Source organism: Crotalus tigris, unplaced genomic scaffold (assembly GCF_016545835.1).
Source record: "Crotalus tigris isolate CLP2741 ecotype Arizona unplaced genomic scaffold, ASM1654583v1 scf7180000018202.2534663867:1097284, whole genome shotgun sequence".
NCBI lineage: Eukaryota > Metazoa > Chordata > Lepidosauria > Squamata > Viperidae > Crotalus > Crotalus tigris.
In genome coordinates, this window is record NW_024096880.1 from 193,963 (window position 1) to 221,464 (window position 27,502).

At 41.2% G+C, this 27,502-nt stretch overlaps 1 protein-coding gene across 4 annotated transcripts in view; it reads left to right on the forward strand.

Moving 5' to 3' along the window:
• Window positions 1-1,790: 1,790 nt before the first annotated feature.
• LOC120310476 (protein SSUH2 homolog) overlaps window positions 1,791-27,502 on the forward strand; it is a 39,124-nt gene continuing 13,412 nt past the window's right edge. Inside the window, exons 1-9 of one of the 4 annotated variants that reach the window (XM_039348908.1) lie at window positions 1,791-1,936; window positions 3,597-3,661; window positions 13,096-13,194; window positions 14,376-14,454; window positions 15,658-15,787; window positions 21,413-21,473; window positions 22,648-22,772; window positions 24,870-24,932; window positions 26,705-26,787. In XM_039348908.1, coding sequence (XP_039204842.1) covers window positions 1,911-1,936; window positions 3,597-3,661; window positions 13,096-13,194; window positions 14,376-14,454; window positions 15,658-15,787; window positions 21,413-21,473; window positions 22,648-22,772; window positions 24,870-24,932; window positions 26,705-26,787 — 731 coding nt within the window. In that variant the 5' untranslated portion in view covers window positions 1,791-1,910. Of the gene's footprint in view, window positions 1,937-3,596; window positions 3,662-5,306; window positions 5,428-6,359; window positions 6,517-13,095; window positions 13,195-14,375; window positions 14,455-15,657; window positions 15,788-21,412; window positions 21,474-22,647; window positions 22,773-24,869; window positions 24,933-26,704; window positions 26,788-27,502 lie in introns of those variants that run through there. The other 3 variants (XM_039348910.1, XM_039348909.1, XM_039348911.1) reach the window with 3 other exon arrangements.

Consider the following 27,502-nt stretch of genomic DNA (forward strand, 5'->3'; position numbering starts at 1 on the left):
TGGTTTTAATCCCCTGCTTATCTGGGTGTTTGCTGCTGGAAAGGATATATTCTGATCTTTTTGGGTTTTTTTTGTAGCTTTTTATTGTTTCTTTTGAATGGTGTGTACATGTGGTTTATCTCTATGTGTCTATAGATGGCTGACTTCCAAACTTTCAGGAATTCCTTAGCATTTCAGGAATTACCTTAGTCTAGGGCAGACATGTCACGTGATGTCGCACGACATATCAGAACTTTTTCCCCATTGCCGGCAATGGGGTGGGGGCAGTTTCTTCGTGCCATGTCCAGCTCATGGCCCTAGGATGTTCAGAGTTCCCAATTGAAAATATGTTTGAGTTTGTCCATGTGTTGTGCAATTAAATGGTTTTTGTTGTGCCTTCTGCTAGTTAGTATTTATGGAGGTATTCTGCAAATCTTCAATTTGTCTGTCCTAGGTAGTGGCTGTTATAGTCCTTATACTGTATTGTTGTAGATGAGTACTGTTTTTTTCTTCTTGGGCTTCTGAATCTTTTGGTTTACTTAACATATTCTGGAAGCCTTTAGCTGGTCTGTACGCTGTAGGAGTTTGATGGTTATTTCTGAGATGTTATTAATGTATGGCAATGTTATCCTTTTCATCTTGTGAGATGGGAAATTATATAAATTTGATTAATAAATAAAATAAATAGGTTGTGTTGGTTGTTCAGTAGAGGGTTGAGCGGTCAGGCACATTTGATAATTCTTGTTAAGCTTGGGGTATTTTGCTGGAGTAATTTGTACTCAGACTGTCTATTTTGCTTGTTAGAAGGATTTATTTGCTCAAATGACTAAAGGGAACTCTGCTAAATGAAGTCAAAGGTCTAGCCATACAGCAAAGTAGAGACTTTGAGAAGATCACAAGTAGGGCATAAGGTCAACAACGCACACTATCCATCCTCTCACTGCAGCCACTTTGGGAATGACTCACATACTCATTCTCTTTCTCTTTAAAATTTAGCATGCCTGTGTGCTGTTCATCAGCTCATGGAAAATTACATGCTTACATTTACCTTCTTCCACACTTATTGAACAAATCTTCAAGAGTCTGGCGTAGCGTCTATGGTTCCCTCTTTCATTATTGATTCTTACACCAAAATAATGAGATAGTTCAGGCAGAGAGGTAATAATTTGTCCAGGGTGGACCCATTAGTTTCAGGGACTGAGATTTTTGAACCTGGGTCATCACTGCCGTAACCAGTTTTATAATGTAGATGTGCCCGAAATCTGGAAAACATTCTGCTGTATGGTAATATAAAACAAATCCATTTATCAGTCAGGCTCTCATGACTGCGGGCAGGGGTTGCGATGTTTGAACTTTATCGGGGGAAATATCTCTTTGAATTCGGATCTTAGTAAACATACCTATAGAAGGGGCAGCACTGACTAATTTAGGGCGGCCGGGAAGGACCTCGTTAATACTTGGGACTGAAGCCCATCAACAAATCTCAGAGGTAGAAAAAGTCCTTCACTCGGCAAATGCGGGTGGGCCACTTTGCTCCGCAATCTTCGGGCTTTTTTTTCCCCAAAGGGATTACAACCTCCCCCCCCCCCAATGTTCATGTATGCATGTATGTATGTGGCGTTACACACCGTGGCAAACTCTAGGAGGGACAAAAGCATCTCCAGCCTCGATCCCAAATCATTCGTGAGCGAGAACCCCGCCCTCTCCACCCTCCCCCCCCAATTTTGGCCGCGAACCCTAAAGGGGTCCTTCCTTCTTTCGCGCTTTCCTTCCCGACTCCAATCCGGAGACTTTCGCAAACCGGGAAGTTGACTCGTCGGGCGGGGCCGGGTTATTGGTTAAAGAGAAATGAAAGTGAAAGTAAGGGGAAAGTCAGGCGGGCGAGCTTGTGGTTGATTCCCTTCTAGCTTCCAGAGAGCTTCTACGCGGGCATGGCCCAAGCAAGCCAAGCGATCCGGTGAGAGCCTTTTACCCTCCCGCTTCCCTGGCAGGACCCTCCCCCTCCCCAAGTTTTAAGTATTTCAGCGACGCTCTGCAACTAGGAGAAAAGCGAGCGGAGCTGACTTCAGTTTATAAGCCACCGCGCCCTCGCTTTGTCTCTTTCTGGAGACTGGGAGTTAAATCTAACGAAGCCACACCTAATCTCCGGTTAAAGATCGGGGCTTTGCTCTCAGAAACCACGGTTTACGGATCGAATCTGATCGTCTAGGACCGATTCTCACCTCACTTGAAGATTACAGGGATCCGGTTCGCCCAACCCGTTTTACGGGTTGGTTCAAAAAACTGAACTGCCCTTTTCTTCTCAAATGAAGAAACATACTTGACATAGTAGACGCTGTATTTGCAATAGCTATGGAGAGCAAAGCACAAAACCACCTTCTGAAGGTACTCCGGATTCTTTATTAAGAACATAGGACCCGACACTGAATCACGAGGCTGCTCATTTAATCTCGCATGCAAAGTGGCCTCAGGCTTTGCTCATAATTTGCTTAATCATGGTTTATTGAATAAGCCACAATCTGAGTTCACACAACACGGTAGCAACTTGTGGTTTATCAGCTGCAATGGCTGGGTTCATCCATGTGCAATAACAAGCCACTTTATGACTGCATTCTTACAATACACTGGTTGTATAACTAGTTGTATAAGCAATCTTTATGGAGTTGTGATAGTCAGGCCTCGGTTGCAAGAGGTCTTGGATCCCTTTTTGTGACTCTTGGAGATTTCTCTGACCATGAATATTGAAAATCATAGCATAATTTTTTGCAGATTTGAGTTGAGGTATGCATAAAATCTATAATTTCTTGAAACAAAATTCGAGACCAAACCAGTTTGTGGGCCCTCTGTCTTTGAAAAATGTAAGTGTTCTTTTCTCTATGGCCAAAAAAAATATATCCATCCTGGCAATAAAGTATAGTTAGGCTGTGTTAACTCAGGATTGTGTGTGCATACAGTTATAACTCAGGAGTGAAGTTGGCTTTCCTATTAGCATTATTTTTTCATTGTTATTAAATTTATTTGCCACCTTTCTGGTTTCAAAGTGACTCTGGGCAGTCTTTGTTGCAATGGTCACCTTTCTTTTATGACCTCCCCCCCCTTCATTTCAAATTAACCACATGTTTTGGAAAAATTAGAAGATTGCTAGTTGCTTTGGGACAAGAAAAACAAATGGTCACAGAAATTTAGCCTCATTTAAGCACAAATCCTATCTGGACAACAAAAATACAAACAGCTATTCAATAACCACAAAGAGAGTTTCCAGTATCTCTCTTCTGTCATCTGGTTCCTGATTGATTAGATCCAGCCTGGTTATATATATTTGCATTACTGATTGGCTGTGTTTTCCTCAGTGTTAAATATTGGATGCTTACTGAGACATTGAAAAGAGCAGAAGCTTGTGCTCAGCTTCCATCTATGAAAGAAGCTAATTTGGCCCCACTTGACCCTGGAGCTGGCTGAGAGACTTTGGACTAGTTAGTTTTTTTAAGCCCAGCCTCCTGGTAAAATTGTTGTGAGGATCAAGTGAAATGGAATTTTTAAGAGGGAAAAAAAAGGAAATAATAAACTAAAGACATGTGCTATTTTGCAACATCTTCTCTTTTTTTCTCTCCCCATAGCGATGCATCAAAACATAAATATTATGGAACTATTGATCAGATGATGCCTGCTCCAGGGACTTTTGGTATGAGAATTAAGCCATCACTGATAGCAAGTATCCTAAAGATTGCAAGTGAACCGTGCAACATAATAAATGTAGATGTTATTGTCATAAATCCTGCTTAAGATAGGTTGAGTGGAATCAGATAAAAAATGATTGTGAATGCATCAATTGATCTACTATAATTTACTCCTTTAACTCTGCCATTGTGTTTAATGGGACTTCTTGTGTGCTGTCCAGGGCCCATGGCTACTCAAGATCAGACTAGCTGAGCTAACCTCATCTGCCTTGCTTCTAAAGATGTCCTACCAGCACTTTGGATCTGAAGCCAAAAAGCAGCTTCAGTATACGTTGAAACAGTCAACATCTTAAAGAAGCTGGATCTTTTCTTAGCCTTGTGTGGCAGCTGCACAATCCTCAGGAAAATATGTGTTTGCACTAAGGAACCACTTCTTTAATTCAAACATTGCTTGTTCCTGAGAACTTCTACATGACTTCTATAAGGAGATGCTCACAGTGATGACACGTCACTTCTCAGATTCAGATTCAAAGCCCTGCAAATCCTTGCTTGTCAATTATTAGCAACAGGAAGCTTTAATATCTTCCAGGAAACAGCTGGAGTTGGCAAGCTGTGGTTCTCACCATAACTACTAACTTTAACCCCATAGAGATTGAAACAAATTCTAACCTTTTTCCCCCTAAGGACCAATAACCTGCAGTAGAATAGTCCAATTTAGGCACTGTGGAAGGTTTTTTTTTCCCCCTTTCCCAAATTATTTAGGATGCAGACACCTAAATTACCCCTAAATAGGTAAATTATCTCTTATAAATACATGTATTTTACCTAAAATTATTTTTTACATTCCAGGATTTACCTCCACTCCCAGTCCTAATTTCTGATAAGATTATTTCACTGCAAAATATAAATTGTGACGTCCTGTGGTTGGGGTTTTTTTTTTTCCTGAAGGTGATTTTAGAGCTTATTTAAACATAGTTTCTCACCCTTAAAACTGAAGAACTGCAGGCATAGGATTTTTGCTCTTTCTCCTCCCAGTCTACTTCTTAATGTCACCCTGTAAATCTTAGGTTGGCACATTCTGTCCAAAAGTACCAGGGTGTTCTTTGGCTCCAGCAAAGCCTTTTCTTTCAGCAGTTGCCCTCCCAACCTCCTTGATCTTTCTCCATCCAAGCAGACATGGACAAAGCCCTTTAGTAGGTGGTAGCCAATTTTACCTGTCCCAAAAGTAGACTTAGGGACACAAAGACAGCAGTTATCTGCTATAGGGCTACCTAATCTGGACTGAAAACATCTTACAGTGTTTCTCAACCTTGACAATTTTAAGGCATGTGGACTTCAACTCCCAGAATTCCACAGCCAGCATTGCTGGCTGTGGAATTCTGGGAGTTGAAGTCCACATGCCTTAAAATTGTCAAGGTTGAGAAACACTGATTTCTAGGAGATGTCAGGGAAAAAGATACAGAAAGCAATGGTGTTTTTTTTTGTGTGTGTGCTTTGTGGTTGTCATGAGTTTTGCAGCTGGTAGGCTGCTGCTGTAGATAAGAGCTAAACAGTTTTGATTCAAAAGTGAAACCTGCTTGGGTGAAGTAACAACAGAGGGCTGCTACTCCCACCACTAGCTCACCCCTCCCCCCCATTGGTAAGCTCATTGGGAGGGTGGAGAGAGAAGCAACTAACCGGATGTAAGCTCATCGGTATGCAACGAAGCACTTGGCCTGGGAGAAGGAACAGCTTTCAAAAACCTGTAGGAATTCAGATAGCTGACAGAAAGGTAAGCTGAATTTAAAGAGAGGAAGCCTACAAAAAGATCCCCAAAGCATGGTCTTTTAGGGAAAAGGAAGCCTGTGGGAGAGGCCCTTGCTCTATGGGAGAGGAAGTGTACTGTGCCTGTAGACTTCACATCAGTGTTTCTCAACCTTAGCAATTTTAAGCTGGGTGGACTTCAACTCCTAGAATTCCCCAGCCAGCAATGGAAGTTGAAATCCATCCAGCTTAAAGTTGCTAAGGTTGAGAAACAGTGCTTTACACTGATTATATTATAACAACAACAACAATAATGTTGGAAGGGAACTTGGAGGTCATCTAGTACCCTGAGCTATAACATAACAGTGTTTTAGATTAATCCATACTCGGCTTGTGTGGTTGGTATTGGGCCATTCTCTTGACAATGCCTGCAAGATTCTCTCATACCCAGCCATGTTTGCCTAATAGAGCAAAGTTGGACTGGACTCTCTTGTCTGTTGCTTGACAAGAAGCAGAACAGGGCTTCTGCCCTCTTTCACAGCAGCAGATAAAAGGACATTCTTCCACTGCATTCATCAGGTGTGAGAAAGTTGCAGCCTTGTCCAAATTTATCCTGGAGAAGAAAAAAAAAACTTGTTGCAATGACTTTTTTGCTCCATGCTTTTTTCCATATTAGACGATAGTCTTAATATGTTGCAAACTGAAAACTAGAATGTTTGGGGATGGTGGGGATTTGTGAAGTGGGTGGTCTGAATCTGCAGGAAGAGGAAGGAGGGAAGGGGCTTTGCTGTGGATGAGAGAAAGAATGCCAAGACTGGGACCCACAAGCAACTCCATCTAGCTTTCCATTTCCTCTCCCTTTCTCTGCCTCTATTCACATTTCTTCTACAGCTTGTTTTGATGACTCCTCCCAAATGAGGCAAAGGGCTGGGCTGTTCCAAACTCTTGCATAATGTCATTTCCTGGGTTGGGAAGGTGCTAGGGAATTGAGAAACATTCTTTTCTTAATTGCTCCTTTATGGTGATGAGACCAGCAGGAACGAAGATCATCCTGGTGGTCCACAAATCACAGGACCTTGGCGGATCTATTGCTTGCTGTTTCAGATATTCCAGGCTGGTACCTGTTTGTTTGCTTCCCTTATCATGTCTTTCTTTCCTTTCTTCCCTTTCTCTCCTTTCCACTACTCCTCCTTTTTTTCCTCTCCCCTTATTTTCTTTGCAATCCCAGCTCTTGGTTTTCTTGTTTTGCTTTAAAAAAAAAAAGACATTGGCACAGGAATATGAAAATCAGGTAGCCAGCTTCAGATTAAAGCATTTTCAGAAAAGTGCTTGGGAGCTGCATACGTCTGATGAAAGTAGCTGCTGCTCATGAAAGTTTATGCCTTTTGATGAAATTGTTAGTTGAAAAAATTACTACCAGACTCCTGATTTGGAACTACAGCAGGCTGATGGGGCTCCCTTCCCACAATTGCTGCAAGGATAGAAAGAGATTCCTTCATCTTTGTCTCATGCTATAAAAATGATACGGCTTTTTTTAATAAATATTTTCGATTAGTCTTTAATTTCTCACCTAATGACATATTGCCTTGTAATAATGAGAACTGGTATTTGGGGAGAATATTTATTTTATGAACAGAGTAGTGCAGTGGCCTAGAGGTGAAGATGCTCACTTCCCACTGGGAAGGTTGAGAGTTCAATCTTAGGTAGCTGCTTCCTATCAGGGTGCAAAGAGAAAATATCTGCTGTGAACTCTGCATAGGCATCAGGAAGTGAAGTCTCAGCTCCATTCAGTCGCCCCAGTTCCACCCCAAATGAATTAAAGCAGAGGTTTAATTTGGTTTGGCAGCCCGGAAAGGGAGGCAGGCACCGCTAAGTGCATGCACACAAATGGGCCATGTGTGAACGCATGCACACACACAAACAGCTGCATGTGAGCGCATGTGCATGGGCAAATGGGGCGGCGCTAGCACTGGCGGGAAGCTATGGGCGACCCTAGTGCTGGAGGGACACTCGGGTGGGGAGGTGCTAGTGCTGGCAGGATGCTTGGGGTGATGTTAGTGCCGGCGGGATGTTTGGGGTGGCGCTAGCACGAGTGTGGAGGGAGGTGAGTGCATGTGTGTGTGCACATGCACTGGCCATCCCTTCACGCTGTCTGGTGGCCAAGCAGCCTGGCCCAAGTTGGGGACCCCTGAATTAAAGGATTGTAAAAAGAAAAAAAAAGTTTTATGAACAGCCCCCATGACAGCTATTTCTTTGTTCCTCTGAATACAAAACATACCAGTCAAAAAGATTTTCCGTAGCTATCAGACAGGCTAGCTGAGAGGTAAGTCCCACTAAATTCAGTGAGCTTTCCCCCCTGAACAAATATAGAAACAAACCCTACAAAGGTGACTCAACAACAGCTTTCTCAAAAAGAAGAGATGTTCTTCACCCAGGCATGCATGCTCACCCATGGAGAGTTTGGGCTGTATAAAAAAAATTGTTCTTTAAATAGACAGGCTAAATTCTTTTCAGAATGTAGTCCTATGCAAAAATAATAAAAAATAGCCTCCCTAATAATAATAAAATCATTTTCTGTTGTACTTAAAAAGAAAGGAGATGACAGCATGACTTGCAAAACTAAAAGAAGTATAAAGTGGCTGGTTTTCATAAGTTTCTTTTTTTTGGCTTTTAATCACAGATGACTTTCATTTTTGGCTTGTCACTGGATTTCCTAAGCTGGAGCCTTGGGTGGGGCAGCGAAGGACTTGACTTGACTTGCAAAATATCTTGAAAACATAAAAAGGCAAACAGGACATTCTTCATCAGAAGTGGATTAAAATTAGAGCTCTGAAAAAAAATTCATCACACTCCCATTTTGACTCTCCCTTTCTCTCTGGGAGGTGCCGACCTATTCTGAGCAACATGCAAACTGCCTTTCATGCAGAAAAACACACGTTTCCTTGTCATTGAGATTAGAGCTGTCAGCCTTTCATACGCCTGCCTTGGCTTGGATGCCCTACCCCAGGGGTAGGCAACCTTGGCTCTTTTATGACTTGTGGACTTCAACTCCCAGAATTCCTGAGCCAAGGTTGCCTACCCCTGCCCTACCCAAAGCAAATCCCAACAGACATACTAAAATGCAAAGGAATCACAAAATGCTATGAGCATTGATTTAGCAGCCATGTTCCCCATTACCAGTAGTCATCAACTTACAGCAATTCATTTAGTGACCGTTCAGAGTTATGACCTTTACATGATAATGTGATCAAAATTGGGATGTTTGGCAACTGGTTCAAGTTTATAACAGTTGCAGCGTTCCAGGGTCATGATGTCACCTTTTGCAATCTGCTGACAAGCACAGTCAATGGGAAAATAAGATTCACTCAGCAACCACAACTACAGTGATTCACTTAACAGCTGTGGCAAGAAAGGTCATAAAATGGGACAAAATTCATTCAACAAATGTTCCGCTCAGCAACAAATTCTGGGCTAAATTATGGTTGTAAATCAATGTATTCGATGGTGTTCACTTTGGTCCTGAGTGGACACTGGATGGACACTGATTAACCATGAATGTTACTTAGATCACATTGAGGTGTTTTTTAAAAAAATATTGTTTATATTTATTGAGGATTTTACATAGAGTATAAAGCAAATCTAAAGGAAAAGAAAAAAGAGGAAAGAAGTGCAAGGGAAGGGAAAAAAAACCCTAACGTCATGAAATATAATGACTTCCAATGTTTTCTTTGACAGCTATTAACAAATCTACCCTCTAGCCTCCTTAATTCTTGTAGAAATCCCTTCAACCCTCTATTGAATTCTCATCTGTTTCAATCATTAAATCCATAAATCATCATCTCACTTTCTTCTTTTAGTGAAAATTCTATAAAAGGTTTCCAGTCTCTCTCTTTAAAAAAAAAAAAAAAAAAAAAAAAGCTTGTTTTCTGCCTGACCAGAGAGGTTAATTTTGCCATTTCCGCTAGTTCTGACATATTAATGATCCATCTTCCATCTGCTCTTCCATCTTTGTGCATATAATAAACTTGTTTCAGTCATATATACAAGCTACTTTTAATTACATTGAAACCATTTGGGGAATGCTTTAAACTAGCTAAAGGTCATGGAAGAGAGTCACTTTGATGTTAGTAGTTTAAGGAACCCAGGAGACTGTTAAATTCTAATCCTTCCCTAGATGTGGAAGCCAGCTGGGTGATTTTGACCCATCACAGTCGCTCAGTCCCAGAGGAAGTAGGCGATGGCAAATCACTTCCAAATCACTTCCAAAAATGTTACCAAGAAAACTGCAGAGACCAGTTTGGGAAGTCCCCAGGAGTCAAGACTGACTCGAAAACACCCAAATTAAAACAACAACAACAACTCCCCTCCCAAACTAAACATAGAAAGCCATGTCTGTGTTACAAGAGGCAACACAACTATGATTATCCTTTCCTTCCTAGTAAGCATCAGTGAAAATGTCTGACTATTCCTCTGTCTTTTTCAGGCCACAGAACCTGCTTTATTTTTTAAAACCCCAGAACTTCAATCCACAAAATGGCAACTGTAGTACTTTTTTTTCACAGTAGGAACCCCTCTTCCCGCACACACTCCTTCCATTTGCTATGGATGCTTCTAGCTTGCTCAAATGAACTTTTTTTTTTTTTTTTTTTTTGTATTTTGCCTTTTGTCACAGAATCCCATCAAGTTCTTGGGGAACCCTAAGGTTCTGTGGAACACAGTTTAGGAATCCCTTCGCTAGAAAATATGAAGTACAAAAAAATGAAAATGGAGAATCAGGGAAAGCGCTACGGTAGCGCAGTGGTTAGAATGCAGTATTGCAGGCTCATTCTGCACAGGTTCAATTCTCGCCGGCTCCAGGTTGACTCAGCCTTCCATCCTTCCGAGGTTGGTAAAATGAGGATCCAGATTATTGGGGGCAATATGGTGACACTGTGAACTGCTTAGAGAGGGCTGTAAAGCCTAAGTGCTATTGCTATTGCTTGCCAGCTGGGAAAGATCCTTATTGCTGCCTGAGGAGACTTAAACTAATGGATAAGCAAAGGCCAGTTGACTCTGTAACCTGGTTGCATCTGGTTGATGTTTAGGATGGTGTGTGGATAGTCATCTAAGCCCCCTGATCTGAGTCTAAATTCTTTTAAAGCAGGAATTATGTATGTGTATTCATAATGTTAACATTGATGATTTATTTATGCATGCATGCAAGCATTTCTTGCAGTCAATGTTTATTCCTGACAATCCCCTGGACAAGTCCCTGCTGTTTTCTGGGCAAGGTTTTTTAGAAGTGGTTTGCCATTGCCTTCTTCCTAGGGCTGAGAGAGAGTTCACTGGCCCAAAGTCATCCAACTGGCTTTGGGCCTAAGGTGGAACTAGAATTCACGGTCTCATGTTTTCTAGCCTGATGCCTTCACCACTACACCTAAAGCTTACATAATTTACAGCAAATTGTAAGAAATGTTGGATGATTAATAATTTGTTTATAGTCATCAAGATAAGGATGTAGATGGCTTCTGGTTTGACATCACGGCAGAATGGGTGCAGGAAGACAGGGCCCTGTCACCTTATAGAGGCAACAAGCAAGGAGGGGACCCTCGTTGTTTGCCAGAGGGCGGGGGCCCTTCTGTTTGTTCCGAGGAAGCCCTCCAAACCAGACTTCTTCCTGAAAAAATTGCCCAAAGCACCCTCCCCGATGAGAGAGGGAAGGGGAATTTCCATCCCATTCCTTCAGGAAAAGAAAAGCGGCGAACTAATTACTTGGGAGAAACAGAAAAAAATACAAGATTAATTTGGAATTAATATACAAAACTAGAGTAAGATTGAAGAAAATAGAAGTTTTGATCCACTAGATGTTTGAAGATGGTGGAGAATAGATAATTGCTAGGAATAGAAGTATTATCATAACTAGAAAGATAAGATTTGTAATTAGGACATTAGATTTTGGTATGAAAAGGGAAACAGGAAAATGCTAAGAAGTTTGAATAAGGGAAGCTTTTGGTTACCCAAATATAACTTAGTTTGAAATTACAAACACTAGAGACATTTTGAACATTGAGGGGAAATTATTTTTTTTTTAAAAAGCAAAAACAGGATACTGATTGAACATATGGATATTAAGTGCAAATGCAATTAAGATATGTTTTGGTTAGAAAAGTTATCTAAAACTGACATTATTGATATTATGAGAAAAAAGTAACGAAGATGTTAATATTCAATTGTATATTTATTAATAACAATAAGAATTGTATTTGCCTAGTGTGGGAAAACAGGTACTACCGGAGGAAGAGAGGAAACATTTGATGGTGTAATATTGGATCTAGACTGAAGAAGTTAATATATACAACTGAATTACTAATGGACATAGACAACACATTGTCTATTAAGTATTTGACTGTAAAACTAGAAAATTAATAAAATATTTATTAAAAAAAGATAAGGATGTAGAGGATATGTTATTGGAAAGAGGGGACATCTGCTTGTCTGGGGAAGAGGGATCACTTCACATAGACATTAACTTAGCAGAGGCATACCCTGCAAATGGCCCCTTCTAATCATGGTAACAGTATGATGGACTCTTCTTGTGTTCTAAATGCAGGAAAGCTTGAATGGGTTTATTATCTTTATCCTTGAGTAAATAAGCACCACCAGAGGACATCTGATGCACCTTTCAAAACTTCCTTTAGATCAGTGGTTCTCAACTTTTTTAATGCCGCGACCCCCAACCGGTCGTAAGTCGAGGACTACTCAACTGGTCGTAAGACGAGGACTAATCAACTGATGCAGCACCGTTTGCAGAATGGGACTTTTGGCGGACTCAGCAGGGCAGAGACAGCCTGGACAATTCCTATTGGCTTTTGAAAGCCAATAGAATAAAAGGGAGTAGCACAGCTAAGGAAAAGGGGAAAAAAATGGCAGACTGCGTTGTTTGGCGACCCCTGTGAAATGGTCGTTCGATCCCAAATGGGGTCCCGACCCACAGGTTGAGAACCACTGCTTTAGTAGTTATATAGTAAGGAAAGTGGGTCTTGCTGGTGGCATGAAGATTTCCTACTTGCATGGCAGTTTGATGTTGTTTATGTATGAGGTGAGAAGAATCACAGAGACAGCAGTTCTATACAAGGTTGCCAGTTATTATAATCTTCCAGGTTCTATGCTGTTCACAAAGCTTGTAGCCTCTAATTACTAGAGTAAGCCGCACTGGGCCCCCAGTTAGGTCATTTAATGGACTTAAGAGAAACATTTTATTTTAATGTTAAGGTTCTGGAGTTAAGTTGCCCTCCTGCCATCCTTTTGGTCTTACGATAATAAATTACAGTAGTTAGTTTTATTGCTATATAAAAACCTACTGTTGACTTCTAAGGTAAATAGATTCCTTATCATCCCCTGTTCTTCTACATTCCCAGTATATACTTTTATTATCCTATAAAGAATGGGAGAAAATAGATTTAACATTCCAGTTGTAAGCAGGGTGACCTGCCTACCTCTGTCTTAAAGTTTTCTGAAAACAAGGTCCGTATTAAGATGCACAAATTAATGGTTGTATCAAGTGACCATCCTTTTGGGGAGAAATACATTTTAGACTTTACTTTCAGTTATGTACCATATGGCTTTTGAAAGAAAGAGAATATATTAGATGCTGTGTTTCATATGGTTAAATGTTTGTATGCTGACAGTATTAATGTTTCTCTGTTGCATGTTATAGGGATCACCCCTCCTGTTATGACAGCTGAAGTAGCTTCTGCTCCTCCTGCCCTTGATGTAAACAATGTGTCTGGCTATGAAGGCACTACGATTGGAGATGGTACGTCTGATGTAGATGTGATGCAAATGATGATATCTCCAGTTATATATTGGATGTTAAAGTGTCCTAGGTTTCTTGTGTTGATTTTGGGACAATTAAATTTGTTACTTTTGGGGGAATTACCATATTTTTCTGAAAGGAAGATTTCCCCCCAATAATTATGTTGCAATAGCAATAGCACTTAGACTTATATACTGCTTCACAGTGCTTTACATCCTATTGCCGCCAACAATCTGGGTCCTCATTTTATTGACCTTAGAAGGATGGAAGGCTGAGTGAACCTTGAGCCTGGTGAGAATTGAACTGTTGGCAGTCAGCAGAGTTAGCCGGCAATACTGCATTCTAACCACTTGTGCCACCATGACTCTTGTTGTTTGATCTGCAAACAATACATCAAATTACATTTGTGGAGTGTGGCAATAGCAGCAGATGGAGATGTAGAAAAAGAGTGAATGAGGAGGATGTGGAAACATTCCATTGCAAATAATGATAGTGACTATCTGGAGCAGAGAGAGAATAGGTTGCTCCCATTGCTTTGAGGGAAACATGGACAAGTTTGCTCATCTTACCACCTGCAGTCACTCTGGGTAGCAAGATTGGTGGCATATACTTTTAATAAATAAATTAAAAACACAACTGGAGAGAAAGTCTCCCGTCTACCATGAAAAGGTTATGAACGTTCTCCAGAGAGTGAGAATGTTCTCAGATCAATCATACACACCATTTCCATGGACCTAGAAGTATTCCCTTGAAGATTTTCATCCCCAACATGGAGGGCAACAAGAGATGGGACTTAACATCTCAAATATATTGACCTAATGGGGAGAGCCACTGAATACTGTGGGACTTACAACAGAGCAGAAAGGCATAGATTTCCCCTTGCAAACAGAAGGAAAAAAAAAATAGAGATCTGTTATCTCTATCCAAATGATCCATTGGCCAGCTGCTTGACTATCACCTGTTGCTTGTACTGGGTAACAGTCTGTAAGGAAACAGATTACAGATTATACTGTAAACAAATGCATCCTGAGCATAGCAGGAAACTTACTGGAGAATAAGAAACTTGATTTAGGATGACTTAACAATGGGATAAGCCATTCTCACTGCTTCTTTGACCACAGAGCTTAGGCCACTTTTTAACCAGCAACCTCTTTTCTCATCTTTACTCCTTTCTTTTGCAGCAGGGAAGTATTTCCCTCCTCCATCCAATTTGCTTCCTTATCAGGAAAGAAAGCCAATGCCAGCTCAAACAAACTGGAAGTAAGATGGATACTGTTCTTTTAAATCTTCTAATCATCCATTTTTTATTTTTCCTTTGCCTCAAACTAAGTGGTTATCTGCTGCCTATCTGGAGGAAGAGAAAATGAAAGTGCAATATATACATAGGTAGTCCTTGACTTACGACCACAATTGAGCCCAAAATTTCTCTTGCTAAGCAAGACAGTTGTTAAGTGAGTTTTGCCCCATTTTACGACCTTTCTTGGCACAGTTGTTAAGTGAATCACTGCAGCTCTTAAGTTCGTAATATGGTTGTGAAGTGAATCTGGCTTCCCCCAGATGGTTGCAAAAGTTGATCACATGATCTTGGGACCTTGCAACCATCATAAATATGAGCCAATTGCCAAGCGGCCCCAGGTTTGATCATGTGGGATGCTGCAATAGTCGTATGTGTGAAAAACATTCATAAACCACTTTTTTTCCAGTGCCATTGTAACTTCAAACTAAATGAAAAGTTGTAAGTTGTAAGTCGAGGACTACCTGTAAAGTGAAATAGATCAGGCAGGAAATAAGAGCTTCTTCTATTGAGGGAAGGTTAGGTTTCTTATAAAGCATGGTTTTCTCAGCATCCTGTAGCCTAGAGGTCCCCAACCTTTGGGGCACCAGGGACTGGTTCCGTGGAGAGAGGTCTTTCCGCGGACCTGAGAATGCATGGTTTTGTGTGCTGCCTGCATCTCGTGGATGGAGCTTTGGTTGTTTGTGCAGACCGGTTGCTGTCATGCCGCAGCCCGATACTGGTCCACGGACAGAGGGTTGGGGACCCCTGCTGTAGCCACATGGCTTACATTTACTTCTTTCCAGCATCATCTTTCTTCCCCCAAAGCTTTCTTTGAATGTATAAAAATGGTGGGTGGCTACAGTTAGTTGCTTTTGGAGGAAATATGCCCATTTGGCCAGAAGAAGAAGAAGAAAAAATAAATACTAAAACGCAAAATCACTGAGAGAGGCGATGAGAATCCTAAGTCCGTAGCACCCTCTTTCATTTTGTCACCTGATAAATGAGACTCTGCAACCGAGTGTGCACACCGGGGCTTTTCATTTTGTGATAGAATTCATAAATGCTCTAAAAATTCTGAACATACCCAGCAACTCAAAAGATATACCATGTTCCTGTCCTAGAGGAATATTTGAAGCTTGTGCTGTGATTTATGTTTACTGTCTCCATTGCTTTTGCTTGCCATATAGCATTCCTGCTATTTCAGAAGATGAAGCCAAAGAAGCTTTTATCCAGTATGTTGCAAGCAAGTGCTGCTACGGCAAAGCTCCAGCGAGAGACTTGGTGTTTCAGGATCTCCTAGCACTGAACACTTACAGAGTAAGCAGAATACGGCGTTAGAATGTGTGTGCATGCAACAAGCTATATATGCGTCATGCACAGGTGGCCCTCGGCTTACAACTATGTGTTTAGTGACTGTTTGAAGTTACAGCAGCACTGAAAAAAGTGAATTATGGCCATTTTTCACATTTATGATACTGTTGCAGCATCACACGATCAAAATTTGGACCTTTAGCAACCGGCATGTCTTCATGACGGTTGCATGTCCTGGGATCACTTTTTGTGACCTTCTGAAAAGCAAAGTCAATGGCAAAGCCAGATTCACTGAATCACCACACGATTAACTTAACAATTGCAGTGATTCACTTAATACCTGTGGCAAGAAAGGTGGTAAACATGGGCAAAACCTACTTAAGAACGGTCTTGCTTAGCAACAGAAATTTTGTTATTGTAAGTCAAGGACTACCTATATTACTACTTTCGTCCTATCTCCAACCTCCCCTTTGTGGGGAAGGTTGTAGAGAAGGTGGTGGCGTCCCAACTCTTGCGATCCTTGGATGAAACTAATTATCTGGACCCTTTTCAATCTAGTTTCAGGCCCGGCTACAGCACTGAGACTGCTTTGGTCGCACTGACCGATGACCTCTGGCGAGCCCGGGATAGGGGTCATTCCTCTATCTTGGTGCTTCTTGACCTCTCAGCGGCTTTCGATACCATCGACCATGGTATCCTTCTGTGTCGTCTCGGAGAGGTGGGGGTGGGCGGCACCGTATTACGGTGATTCTCCTACTACCTCTCTGACAGGTCGCAGTCGGTGTTGGTGGGCAGACAGAGATCGACCCCTAGGCGCCTCGATCATGGGGTGTCTCAGGGCTCGGTCCTGTCCCCCCTCCTTTTTAACATCTACATGAAACTGCTGGGTGAGATCATTCGGCGACATGGGGTGAGGTATCATCAGTACACGGATGATACCCAATTATATATCTCCACCCCGTGTCCTTTCAGTGAAGCAGTCGATGTGATGTGCCGGTGCCTGGAAGATGTGAGGGTCTGGATAGGGGTGAACAGGCTTAGACTCAACCCTGACAAGACCGAGTGGCTCTGGGTCTTGCCTCCCAAAGGTCAACTGGATGGTCCATCATTAGTCCTGGGGGGGGCAAATTTACCTCCCTCAGTGCAGGCACGCAACTTGGGTGTCCTCCTGGACTCACAACTAAATTTGGAACAACATCTATTGGCTATGGCCACGGGGACCTTTGCCCAGGTTCGCCTGGTGCACCAGTTGCGGCCTTATTTGGACCGGGAGGCTTTACTCACGGTTACTCATGCCCTTGTCACCTCAAGACTGGATTACTGTAACGCACTCTACATGGGGCTACCCTTGAAGGGCGTTTGGAGGCTGCAGTTGGTTCAGAATGCAGCTGCGAGAGCGATTGTGGACGCGCCAAGGTACGCCCACGTGTCACCTATCCTCCGCGAGCTGCACTGGCTTCCTGTGGGTCTCCAGACGCAATTCAAGGTGTTGGTTATCACCTTTAAAGCCCTTCATGGCATAGGGCCAGGTTACCTACAGGACCGCATACTGCCGCACAGTTCCCAGAGACTGGTGAGGTCCCATAGATTGGGCCTCCTTCAGATCCCGTCGGCCAGACAATGTCGGCTGGCGGGCCCTCGGGGAAGGGCCTTTTCTGTGGTGGCTCCGACCTGGTGGAATCAACTTCTCCCCGAGGTTCGAACTACTCCCACCCTGCCAGCCTTTAAGAAAGCCATTAAAACTCTCCTGTTCCGGCAGGCCTGGGGCTGATGTCCCCGGGGGGAGGGGATATGATTGGACACGCTGTATGAATGTATTTATTTTATTGTTTTATTGTCAGATTATTGTTTTAATTTTGTATGCCGCCCTGAGTCCCTTGGGATTGGACAGCATATAAATTTTAGAAATAAATAAATAAAATAAATAAATAAATAAATAAATATTGTATTTAGGCTATATGATGCATAAAGACCTTGGTAAGAAATGTGGGTCACACGTTTAAATAATTAAACAGTAAATTCTTTGCTAGCTTTCAGGAATATATTGTGTAGCATGCTTTAAAGCAGGGCTTTTCAATCTTTCTACCAATTGTACTACTTTTAGGATATGGCAATATTCGAGTACCACCTAGCAAGCTGTCAAAAATTTGATGACCAAAAAAAAAAAAAAAAATCTGTTCAAAGTTGCAATTGCACTGAAATGACTTATGACCATTTTTCACACTTATGACCATTGCAGCATGCCCAGGGTCATGTGATTTATATTTGGATGCTGGGCAACTGATTCATATTTATAATAGTCACAGTATTCCAGGGTCATGTGATCCCCTTCTGCAACCTTTTGACAAGCAAAGTCAGTGGCAGAGCTACTGGTGGCCAAGTGCTAAGGCGGGACTTCCTTTCCTCCCTCCCTTCCCTGCCTCCCTTTTTCTCATTCCCATCTCCTTCTGAAGGAAGAATTTAAAATCCCCCCCATATTTTCCCTCTTCCATATATTGATCAAACAAGGAAAGGTCTCCAGAGACAGAAAAGACAAGCTGCTGAGTGAACTAGCTTAAAAAGGCACATTCCCCTTTAAGAATTAGCTACTGGCTAGAAAGGAAAGTAAGGAGTACAGCCGGCATTTAAGGAAGAAAAAAATATATAAGTACTGGCTAAGACAGCCTCCCCAAATGGCTCCATTCATAAGTAAAGGAATGCTACAGGCAAAATCCATTAAGGAGAAAAATACTTGAAAATCTCTTGCAGCAAAACTTACATCTAACAACAGCAGAGCAATAGAAGCTAACACGAGACATCAGCCATCAGCCAAATAGAAATTGCCAAACACTCCTTAAGAACACAAAGCCCTCATTGCACAAATCGCAGAACTTCAAAGTCACAAAAGTACATAAGAATCCTTCCACTCTCCATCTCCTTCCCTCCTCTGTGCCTCACCTCCAGCTATTGCTGCCTTTTTTCATTCCTCTTGGAGGGTGACCCCTCCCCCGCTGCATTTCTTGCCTGTTTGCTGCTGCCAGCACAGGTGGTTGCCACAGCAGTTGTAGATCAGCTCATGGCCAGCCTGCTTGATCTCCTCTCCCCCTACCCTCCCCCTCCCCCTTTGGTGCAGCTGACTTTGATCTCCTCTCCCCCCCACCCTCCCCCTCCCCCTCCCCCTTTGGTGCAGCTGACTTTACCTTCTCCCAAGGCTGCTGCTTTTTCTCTCTCTCCCTCTCCTGCCCAAACTGCCTCCTTTTATATGAGCTGTCCTGTCTCCGCCCCCTCCTCCTCCTCTCTCATGGGGGAAGGTGAGCCAGAAGTGAGCCTGGGGCCTTTGCAGCTCCAGAGGACTCTCTCACTGTAAGTCTTTGCCTGTGCTGGCTCTTTCCCTCCCCCACTACACTTGGTTAGTCAGGGCTGCGTACCACCTGCCATTCATTAATATACCACAAGTGGTACGTACCACTGGTTGAAAAGCCCTGCTTTAAAGGAACGGATGCTGCAATTTTATATTTGGGTGTGTCTATTCCAAAATCGTTCTTAACTGAATTCAGATTTATTTTCAGATGATATGAGATTATCGATCAAAATTATTTGTGGAAATCACATAACTTTGTCAGCGACCAAATTCTTTCTCCACATGAGTAAACTCAGGAGAGGCATAGTTATTGGGAAATTAAACTGAGATGGATGATATTTAGTAACGGGGTAGAAGAATGCTTTGCGCATATATATAAACTCATAACTTCAACCCCAACTTTTTCCAACAAGATTGGAATATTTTCTAATATATGCAGGGAAATCTTTGAAGAGCCAGTGCCAATCACTTGTTTCCTCTATTTATGAGACTGAACCAAAAAGCCCCCCTGATGGTCTTGATTTTATTACACACAGTTTTCTTGCGTCTAGTGATCTGAATATGTTCAGAAAGATTTGCAGTTTTCTGGCTTTTGTAAAGAACATAATGTAATTCACAGTGAATATTTAAAAGTAAAATAAACCACTTCATACAAAACAATATGCAATTTCAGGATAAATGGCTTCAGAAAGGACATGTGGAAAATTTGAAAAGTATATAGGTTTCTCTATTTCAAGGTGCCACAGGTTTTCAGTAGTCTATCTGAAGTGAATCCAACAGGAGAATAATAAAAACAGGAACTATAATTCAGTAGATTCTTTCTCCAGTTACTATCCACCTTATTGAGGACAGCATGACATATTGATGTCCAAGGAGGATTACAATATTTGTGTATATTCACCCAATTGATGGGAAGTTCCATTTTCTACAAATTCGTTTAGTGGTCTTAGACAAGATCATAATTAAATTTCAATCTTCTGATCTGAATCCAAGGTGTGATAAAACATAGGCGAGTGACAAAACATAGTGCAAACACTGTCACATTGCACATTTTTGTCATTTTGGCATCATGGAGAGAAATGGACACCTATCTATACCACTGGAAAATAATACTTACTGTAGTGATGACTGGAGGAATGGAGAAAATGTTAAAGAGACTGTCACTTCTGTTCAGATATGATTTGTTTTTCCTCTGTGGCTTGCTGCTTTTTTCTTTCTTTCTTTTTTTCTCCCTGCTCCTTTCCTTACCCATTTACTTTTTTTCAATAAAATATCAGTGATGAAAATAGACTCTTCCAACTAGGAAATAAGTGATTGAAAAGAGAATAGAAACTGGCAACTTGATAATTCACTGTAATTCTACCTGTGGGAGCACAAGCAAATAACATGTGATGCCCAGTTGGACTGAGAAAATCATCTGTTGCTCAATGTCTTATGTACAGAGTTGTATATGTTTAAGACAGGAAGGGAAGAGGAACAAAAACTTCATAAAAATCAGTTGACTTTCTGGCTTTTGCAACCTTTAGTTCAACTTTGGATGCATTTGCATTTATGACTTTATAATACAGAACATAATTTTCATTTTCGGGATTCTGTTTGGTGGGTTGAATGGGAGTTAGTGGCTATGGGCCACATTCACCCTAAATTGTAATAGTAACAACAATAACAACACACCATAATTCTAGACAGTCCTTCCTTGTTGGCAGATATAGGGACATAATTAATACTCTCTTGTGCTAAAATGCTTGGGAATTATTAGAAGTTTGGCATTCAGAAAAATCAACCACCATTAGACACATTGAGATAAACTCCCTTTACCTACTATGTTAAAGATATAGTCAAAAATCCAGGAAGGAAACAGCCTAGAACACAACCCCTCCAGCAGCCAGTCCAGATAAAGACGAAACCCACCAGGAAAATACGGAAGAAACAAAAGTAGCCGCCAGGGCAAACTCCTGTGTATAATCAAACAGCAAACCCTTCCCTCCTTTACACTGATGGTACTACCTAGCTTGTAATGAAATGTCTATGAGCTCACAAAGTTCCAAGAAGCCAACATCTGTAGCTTCCAATATCGTAGTTATGTGGACTAAGTGGAATAAAACTTTAGTTAAAGCAGTCTTAACTTAGAATTTTAAATTAGCAGTTTTACATTTATATATTATATATAAAGATATTGATCTTTTTTGCATGCCATGGCTGCCTTTGGCAATATTTCTTGGAGATTTCTGTTAATCTGCTACTTTTTGAGACTAAATGTAGTTTTTTTACATTTACTGATTTCTTTTTAGTATTACTTGGAGACTTTCACTGAATCAAGGTCTTCATTATGGAAAACCCAACCATATAGAGGTAAGTGTTGCTAGGCTATGGTAGGACTTTGATTTTGCTGCCCCAATATGTTGTAGATTTGTCTTCAAATCTGTATTCTTTCTGGAGGTATTTGTGGAAGTCATATAGATGGCATCGGATTGTATTAAGCTTCATATGGGATTCAAATTTCATACTGGAGATGTCTTGTTTGCTCATCATCAATTTCCATTGTCTCATGCCACATTCAATTTTGTTCTAACATTCAGACCTATTTATACATTCATTTTTTTTAGTAGCAAAGTGGGAAATAAAGATATGCTTCATCCTATAAGTGTGTGAGAATAATTTCTCTATCCGTAGAGTGTTCTGTATTCCAGGATTCTATGCTTGATCCAGTACACTGGAAAAAAACATGGATATAAAAGAGTCTCTTACCTCAATTTGAGGAGTATATGAGGATAACAAAATGCCGGGTGAAGCTAGTATACTTGTCCTCACTTTCAGACTTTAGTAGTTAACTTCTGCCAAGAGAAAGGATAATGGATGTAGCTTTACAGTACCAGTGCAGGATTAATGTGAGCTTAGAAAATTCATGATCTATTTACATCACTACAAAAATATATTAATTTGGACACTGATACATTTTGTGATTTATGAAGCAATAGTGCTGTTTAAGAATTCCACTAGTATAATGAACTGTATAATTTGTTGAGTTCCTTGGAAGGGAGAACTTTTTAAAAAATATTTAAATATTAACTCATTTATATAGGTAGGATGAAATATATGAACTGCACGACATTCAGGCTTTATCTGCTTTCTGAAAAAAAATGCACTTCTTTTTGCTATTATTACTATTTTATATCTTCCCTTTCAGCACTAGGGAACTATTTTAAGAAAATAAACACAGTAAAAAAAGATGAGAATTTCAACTCTCAGAATTCTCTAACCAACATGATAATTTGGGGAGATGAAGTCCACAAAGGCAGAGTATCCGGGTTAGGAATGCAGTTATCTGGTTACCTAGTTAGGTAATGAAATGTGTGGAAGTGAACAATCAAGCTCAGTGAGCACTAAGGATTCCACAGTTCATCCCTGAGTTACATATGTTCCCTTCTATTGAAATTAAATATATGAGCCTCAAGCTATGCTGCAGAAATATTCATGCGCAAGATAGAATGTTATGACATTGTCCAATCATCGTTGCTTCGATCAGGAGAACCTGTCGATTCTGCTATGTATGGTGGAGCTCCTTCTCCCTGGGACATGAGAGTAGAAGTTCCTGAGATATTCAAAGACAACATCGTAAGAGTTAAAGTGCCTCACACATCATCCATAAAGGTACAGAAAGCAAAAATGGGACATTTTAGTTGCCAGGACCTCCCTCTCTCTCTCCCTTCCTCCTTTCTTTCTTTCTTTCTTTCTTTCTTTCTTTCTTTCTTTCTTTCTTTCTTTCTTTCTTTCTTTCTTTCTTTCTTTCTTTCTCTTCAGTACAATTCTGTACTTTGCTTTACATTATTTATTCATTTAGACAATCTAAACTGCATTGTATTAGGTAAGAGCTTGGTTTGGGAGGTGTATATGTGCACAGAATTGCAGCCTTAATCCTCAAGCTCCTGCTGCTTTCTTGAAAGAAGGTCAATAACAATCACCGACTTTGCACTCTAATTCACAGTTCTGTCACTATGGAACATTAATGGAGATTTCTTTGGGGTTGACTGAAGAAAGTAATTGAAGCATTTCTAAGCAATCATGTCCACCTTTCCTATGAGGAGCCTGTTTTGGGAGTGCTGAGGATGCTTTAATAGTCATTTTGCCTAAATGGCCAGCCCATTTTCTTTCTAGCTTAGAAAAGAGGCAGGTGGTTAAAGTCTTCCAAGTTCTGCATTCAGACATGTTTCATGTTAAACAAAGCCTGACCCAGAAAGATGTAGTACACATACACATGCTGTTCATTGGAGATGCTAATAGGCAGAGGTAGACATGTTTGAGGCTTAAACACCATGTACAAACTGTTTTGTTTTCTCCTGACTGTTAGATTGTGATAAGTAGTTAGACGGATCCTCATTCGGACAGGATATGGAGCAGAAAAATGGATCAGTGATCACTTAAGCCAGTGATGGCGAACCTTTTAGAGACTGAATGACCAAACTTCAACCCAAAACCCACTTATGTATTGTTGTGTGCTGGGTGGGCGTGGCCTCCAGGTGGGCATGGCTACAGTGGTCATGGCAGATGGGTGGGCATGGCCAGGGTGGGCATGGCCAACTCAATGTTGCTCCTGGAAAGGGATGCCTGTGGGGGCCGGTCAGGGTTGGGGGAAATCCAGAGGTCTCTGGCGGGTGGGGCGGTAGGCAGGAGGCTGGTTCTGCGGGTGAGGCGAGGCAGGGCGGAGGTGCCATGTCGCAGGGCAAGGCGAGGCAGGGCCCAGGGGGCTGCTGCCTGACACCATTGGTCCCCGCACACAAAGGCCAGCAAGCGCATGGGTGCTGGGATGCATCTGGCCACGTGAGACCTCGGCAAGTTAGTGGGTGGCTGGTTGAAGAAGACGGTTGCCATCTCTGGGGCATGGCGCGCGTGCCCACTGAGAGGGCTCCGAGTGCCGCCTCTGGCATGCGTGCCATAGGTTCACCACCACTGACTTAAGCAATTAAACCAATTGGGATTGGTTTTTGAAGAAAATATTTTCTGGGAAAGCAAGTCTATTCTTTTGCGTATATAAATGGGTAATATTTTATTTATAGGATTCTTATTATTTGGAATTTTTTTTTGCTATTCAAAGAAAAATGAAAATCACAGTTGAAAAATCCTAAAAAAATGGAAATTGGGAGTGGTTGTTACAAGATTCATTCAAGTTAATAATTATATATACATTTCAAACATGATTATGAAAAACTAAATTTAGTACACCATTCCTTTTATTGCTGGTGCAGGCCTTTTGCCCAAAAACAGGGGACTCTGGCTGTAGTTATAGGAATCATTAATTCAGAGTGCTTTCTTTAATCATGAAGCAATTATTACCAGCTCTGATTTTTATTTTTATTTTATTTTGTTGTTGTGGAAAGGATTTTCAAGAGGAAAGTATGGAGCATGGCCAGCATATTGAAGAAGGACAATGCTGTTTAGAAGTTAATAAGGCCAGAGTTATAAATGGCTATAAAATAAAATAAAATAATAAAATAAAGGACAAGGTGGTTGACAATTTTGCAGAATTTATCAGTTAATGTGTGAAGACAAAGAAGTGAAAGAGGTTTAGAAGGACCATCACAGTGTAAGAATAAGGCAACTTTGGTGTAGAGGTTGGAAACACCACCCCAGGCAAAGTGAAAAAGAAAATAACTTTCAGGCGCTAATGAATTATTTTACATTTCTTGTCAAAGTTGAGCCAGTCCCAGTAAAAATGAAAGGCTGCCTTTTAACACCTCTTTTTATTTGAAGGGATGTCCGATATGTGGCTCTTCTGGCAGACGACCCTGCACCCAGTGCCATTGCCTCACGAGGGTATGTACTTCTAAGTCAGAGATATGGCTTGCTTCATGTGGAAAGTTCCCTGAAGAAAAGTTTTTTTTAAAAAAATAAAAGATAAAAAAGTAGACGTCCTCAGAGCAGTTTGCAAATTGGGTTAATACAAATAATAGAAAGCTAGGAGAAGTACAAATGAAAATATTATGGTTGAAAAGCCTGCTAGCAGAAAGAGGTTTTATTGAGTATCTGATGGGTTATTCATCCAGCCCTACTTACCATTATTTGAGGATATGTCCTCCCCACAAAGCCTCCATCTCACCAATAATCTCCTGGGGAGGCAGACTGAAGCCTGTTCCAGGCATTCCAACATGGAGGGAGTGTTTTTCACAGGAAATGGAAGAAGCTGTCCACTTAGACAGTCCATGGAGGTGCATGGTGGAAGTTCAAGGTGAGCTGGTTAGGGTAAACATCTGCTTTATTACAACTGGCCCAGGAGTTCTATTTTTGGAGCTGCCTCCATCTGAGCAGTCCCCTTTGTACAGTGATGTTTTGAGGGAGATTGGAAACCCAGCTTCCACAGCCACATACTGGTTGACCTGGTGAGTGCATACCTCTGAAATTGACTGAAATTGTAATTGAAAGGACTGGGGTCTTATATTTCTGTAACATATGTGTTATGGCAGGAGATTCCCAGTGACCTCCTCCCTTGCCCCTCACACAATGTTCTAGAATGAAACCTGGCACAGAAATGGCTTCAAAATAAGGAACCACATTTTACATCTCCTTTCCTTTGAGATGATGGGAACTGTGATTTGCTGTAATTTGACACACGAATCAGGAAAGTGTTTCTCAGACTCCTCTATTGACTACCTAATGCTCAGTAACAGGTTGACTGGTCAACCAGCCATTTTGAGAACCACAAGAGCACTCCACAGTTGGATGTGTTTCTCACACATCTTGAACTCCATCTGCAAGAAGACTTAACAGCAGCTTTATCTCAGCTGTACAAATCCAGGTGACCAATTCTTCTGCAGTTAAGACTCTTAACTTTTTGTCACCTAGTGGTAATTACTTTAATAGATCTTTTGGAGAAAATGTTTCAGTCGACTGCCTGGATCTTACAAAGACCAGCACAACATACACTCTGTATAAGGATTGGTAGCTTTTTCTGTGGTTGGCGATAGTCATATTTTAGCTAGAAGAAATAACCAATCACTGCTTTTACAGTGTCATGCCTCTCGAAGACCTAGAGCAGACATATCAAACTCACAACTTCATGTGACGTCGCGCAACGTACTCGGATGGTTTTGCATTGCCGGCAATGGGGTGGGCACAGCTTCCACGTGATGCGTCTGGCCCATGGGCTGGCAGTTTGACACCCCTGACCTAGAGGATCTTTTAAGCAATGGTTGCTACTGTTATAAATAGTACCTGGCTGCACAGTATGTTCACAGATTTCAGTGTGAATTTATTTACAGAAAGAACGATGACTTTGATGGTTGGGCATCTTTCTCCTCATTATACCAGCAGCTCAGGTTTTCTTATTTACTATTCTATCAATCATTGAGAATGGAACTCTACAAAGTGATGACAGTTTCCATGGAAGGAAGAATTTTTAGAGGAAAGGAATTTTATAATGAGGCATCTTTCTAAACACTTTCACAATCCTACCCAATCTTAAAGCCACTCTATATAGAGTGCTGTTTTTTTCAAAGACGAGCACAGAGATCTGCTTTTGACTAATGAAAAAATTGTTGGTGAAAATCCATTAATGTAATGCTCTTCTATTTGATGTTATATATCAACAGAAACAATGTTGGGTGTGTAATGGAACAGGATCCCAGTTCACTAACCAGAGGTGTTCTACTTGTTCTGGAGCGGGAACAACCATGTACGTGAGTTAGTGTACTTCCTTTTTATTTGCAGTCTAGGCTTGAATGTGAGAAAATGATTGTGCTCACTTCTGTTCTGTAAATCGCAGCTAGGTGATAACACTGTAAATAACCTGATAATGGATTGTCCTACATGATTCCAGCCCTTTAAGATAGACTGAGACTAGGAAACCAAAGTCACGATGCTAATTCTACTTTTATTATAAGGTTACAGCAGTAAAATCATACAAGTCTGAATATACCTCCCCCTTTCCTCCCTTTATCTTTATGAGAACTGGGATGGTCCTGTCTAAGATGTTTCATTGAATGACGTTTCTGCCCTGGATTCAGATTTCTTTTATCTGGCCTTGGTTGCGGCTTTTCCTCCTATTCCTCAAGTTACTTCTTCGGCCCATTACACATGGATGTGTTCAAATACTGGCATAACATTTACATGGAGCCATGGTTGTGCAGTGGTTTAAATGCAGTATTGCAGGCTGACTGTGCCCACAGCTAGGAATTCGATCCTGACCAGCTCAGGATTGACTCAGCCTTTCATCCTTCTGAGGTTGATAAAATGAAAACCTAGAGTGTTTGGGCCAATATGCTCACATTTGTAAACCACTCAGAGTGCTATAAAGCACTATGGAGCGGTATATAAGTCTAAGTGCTATTGCTACATCATCATCATTCTAGCCATTATTTATCCATTTCAAGATGGAGGCCTCTTCTGCA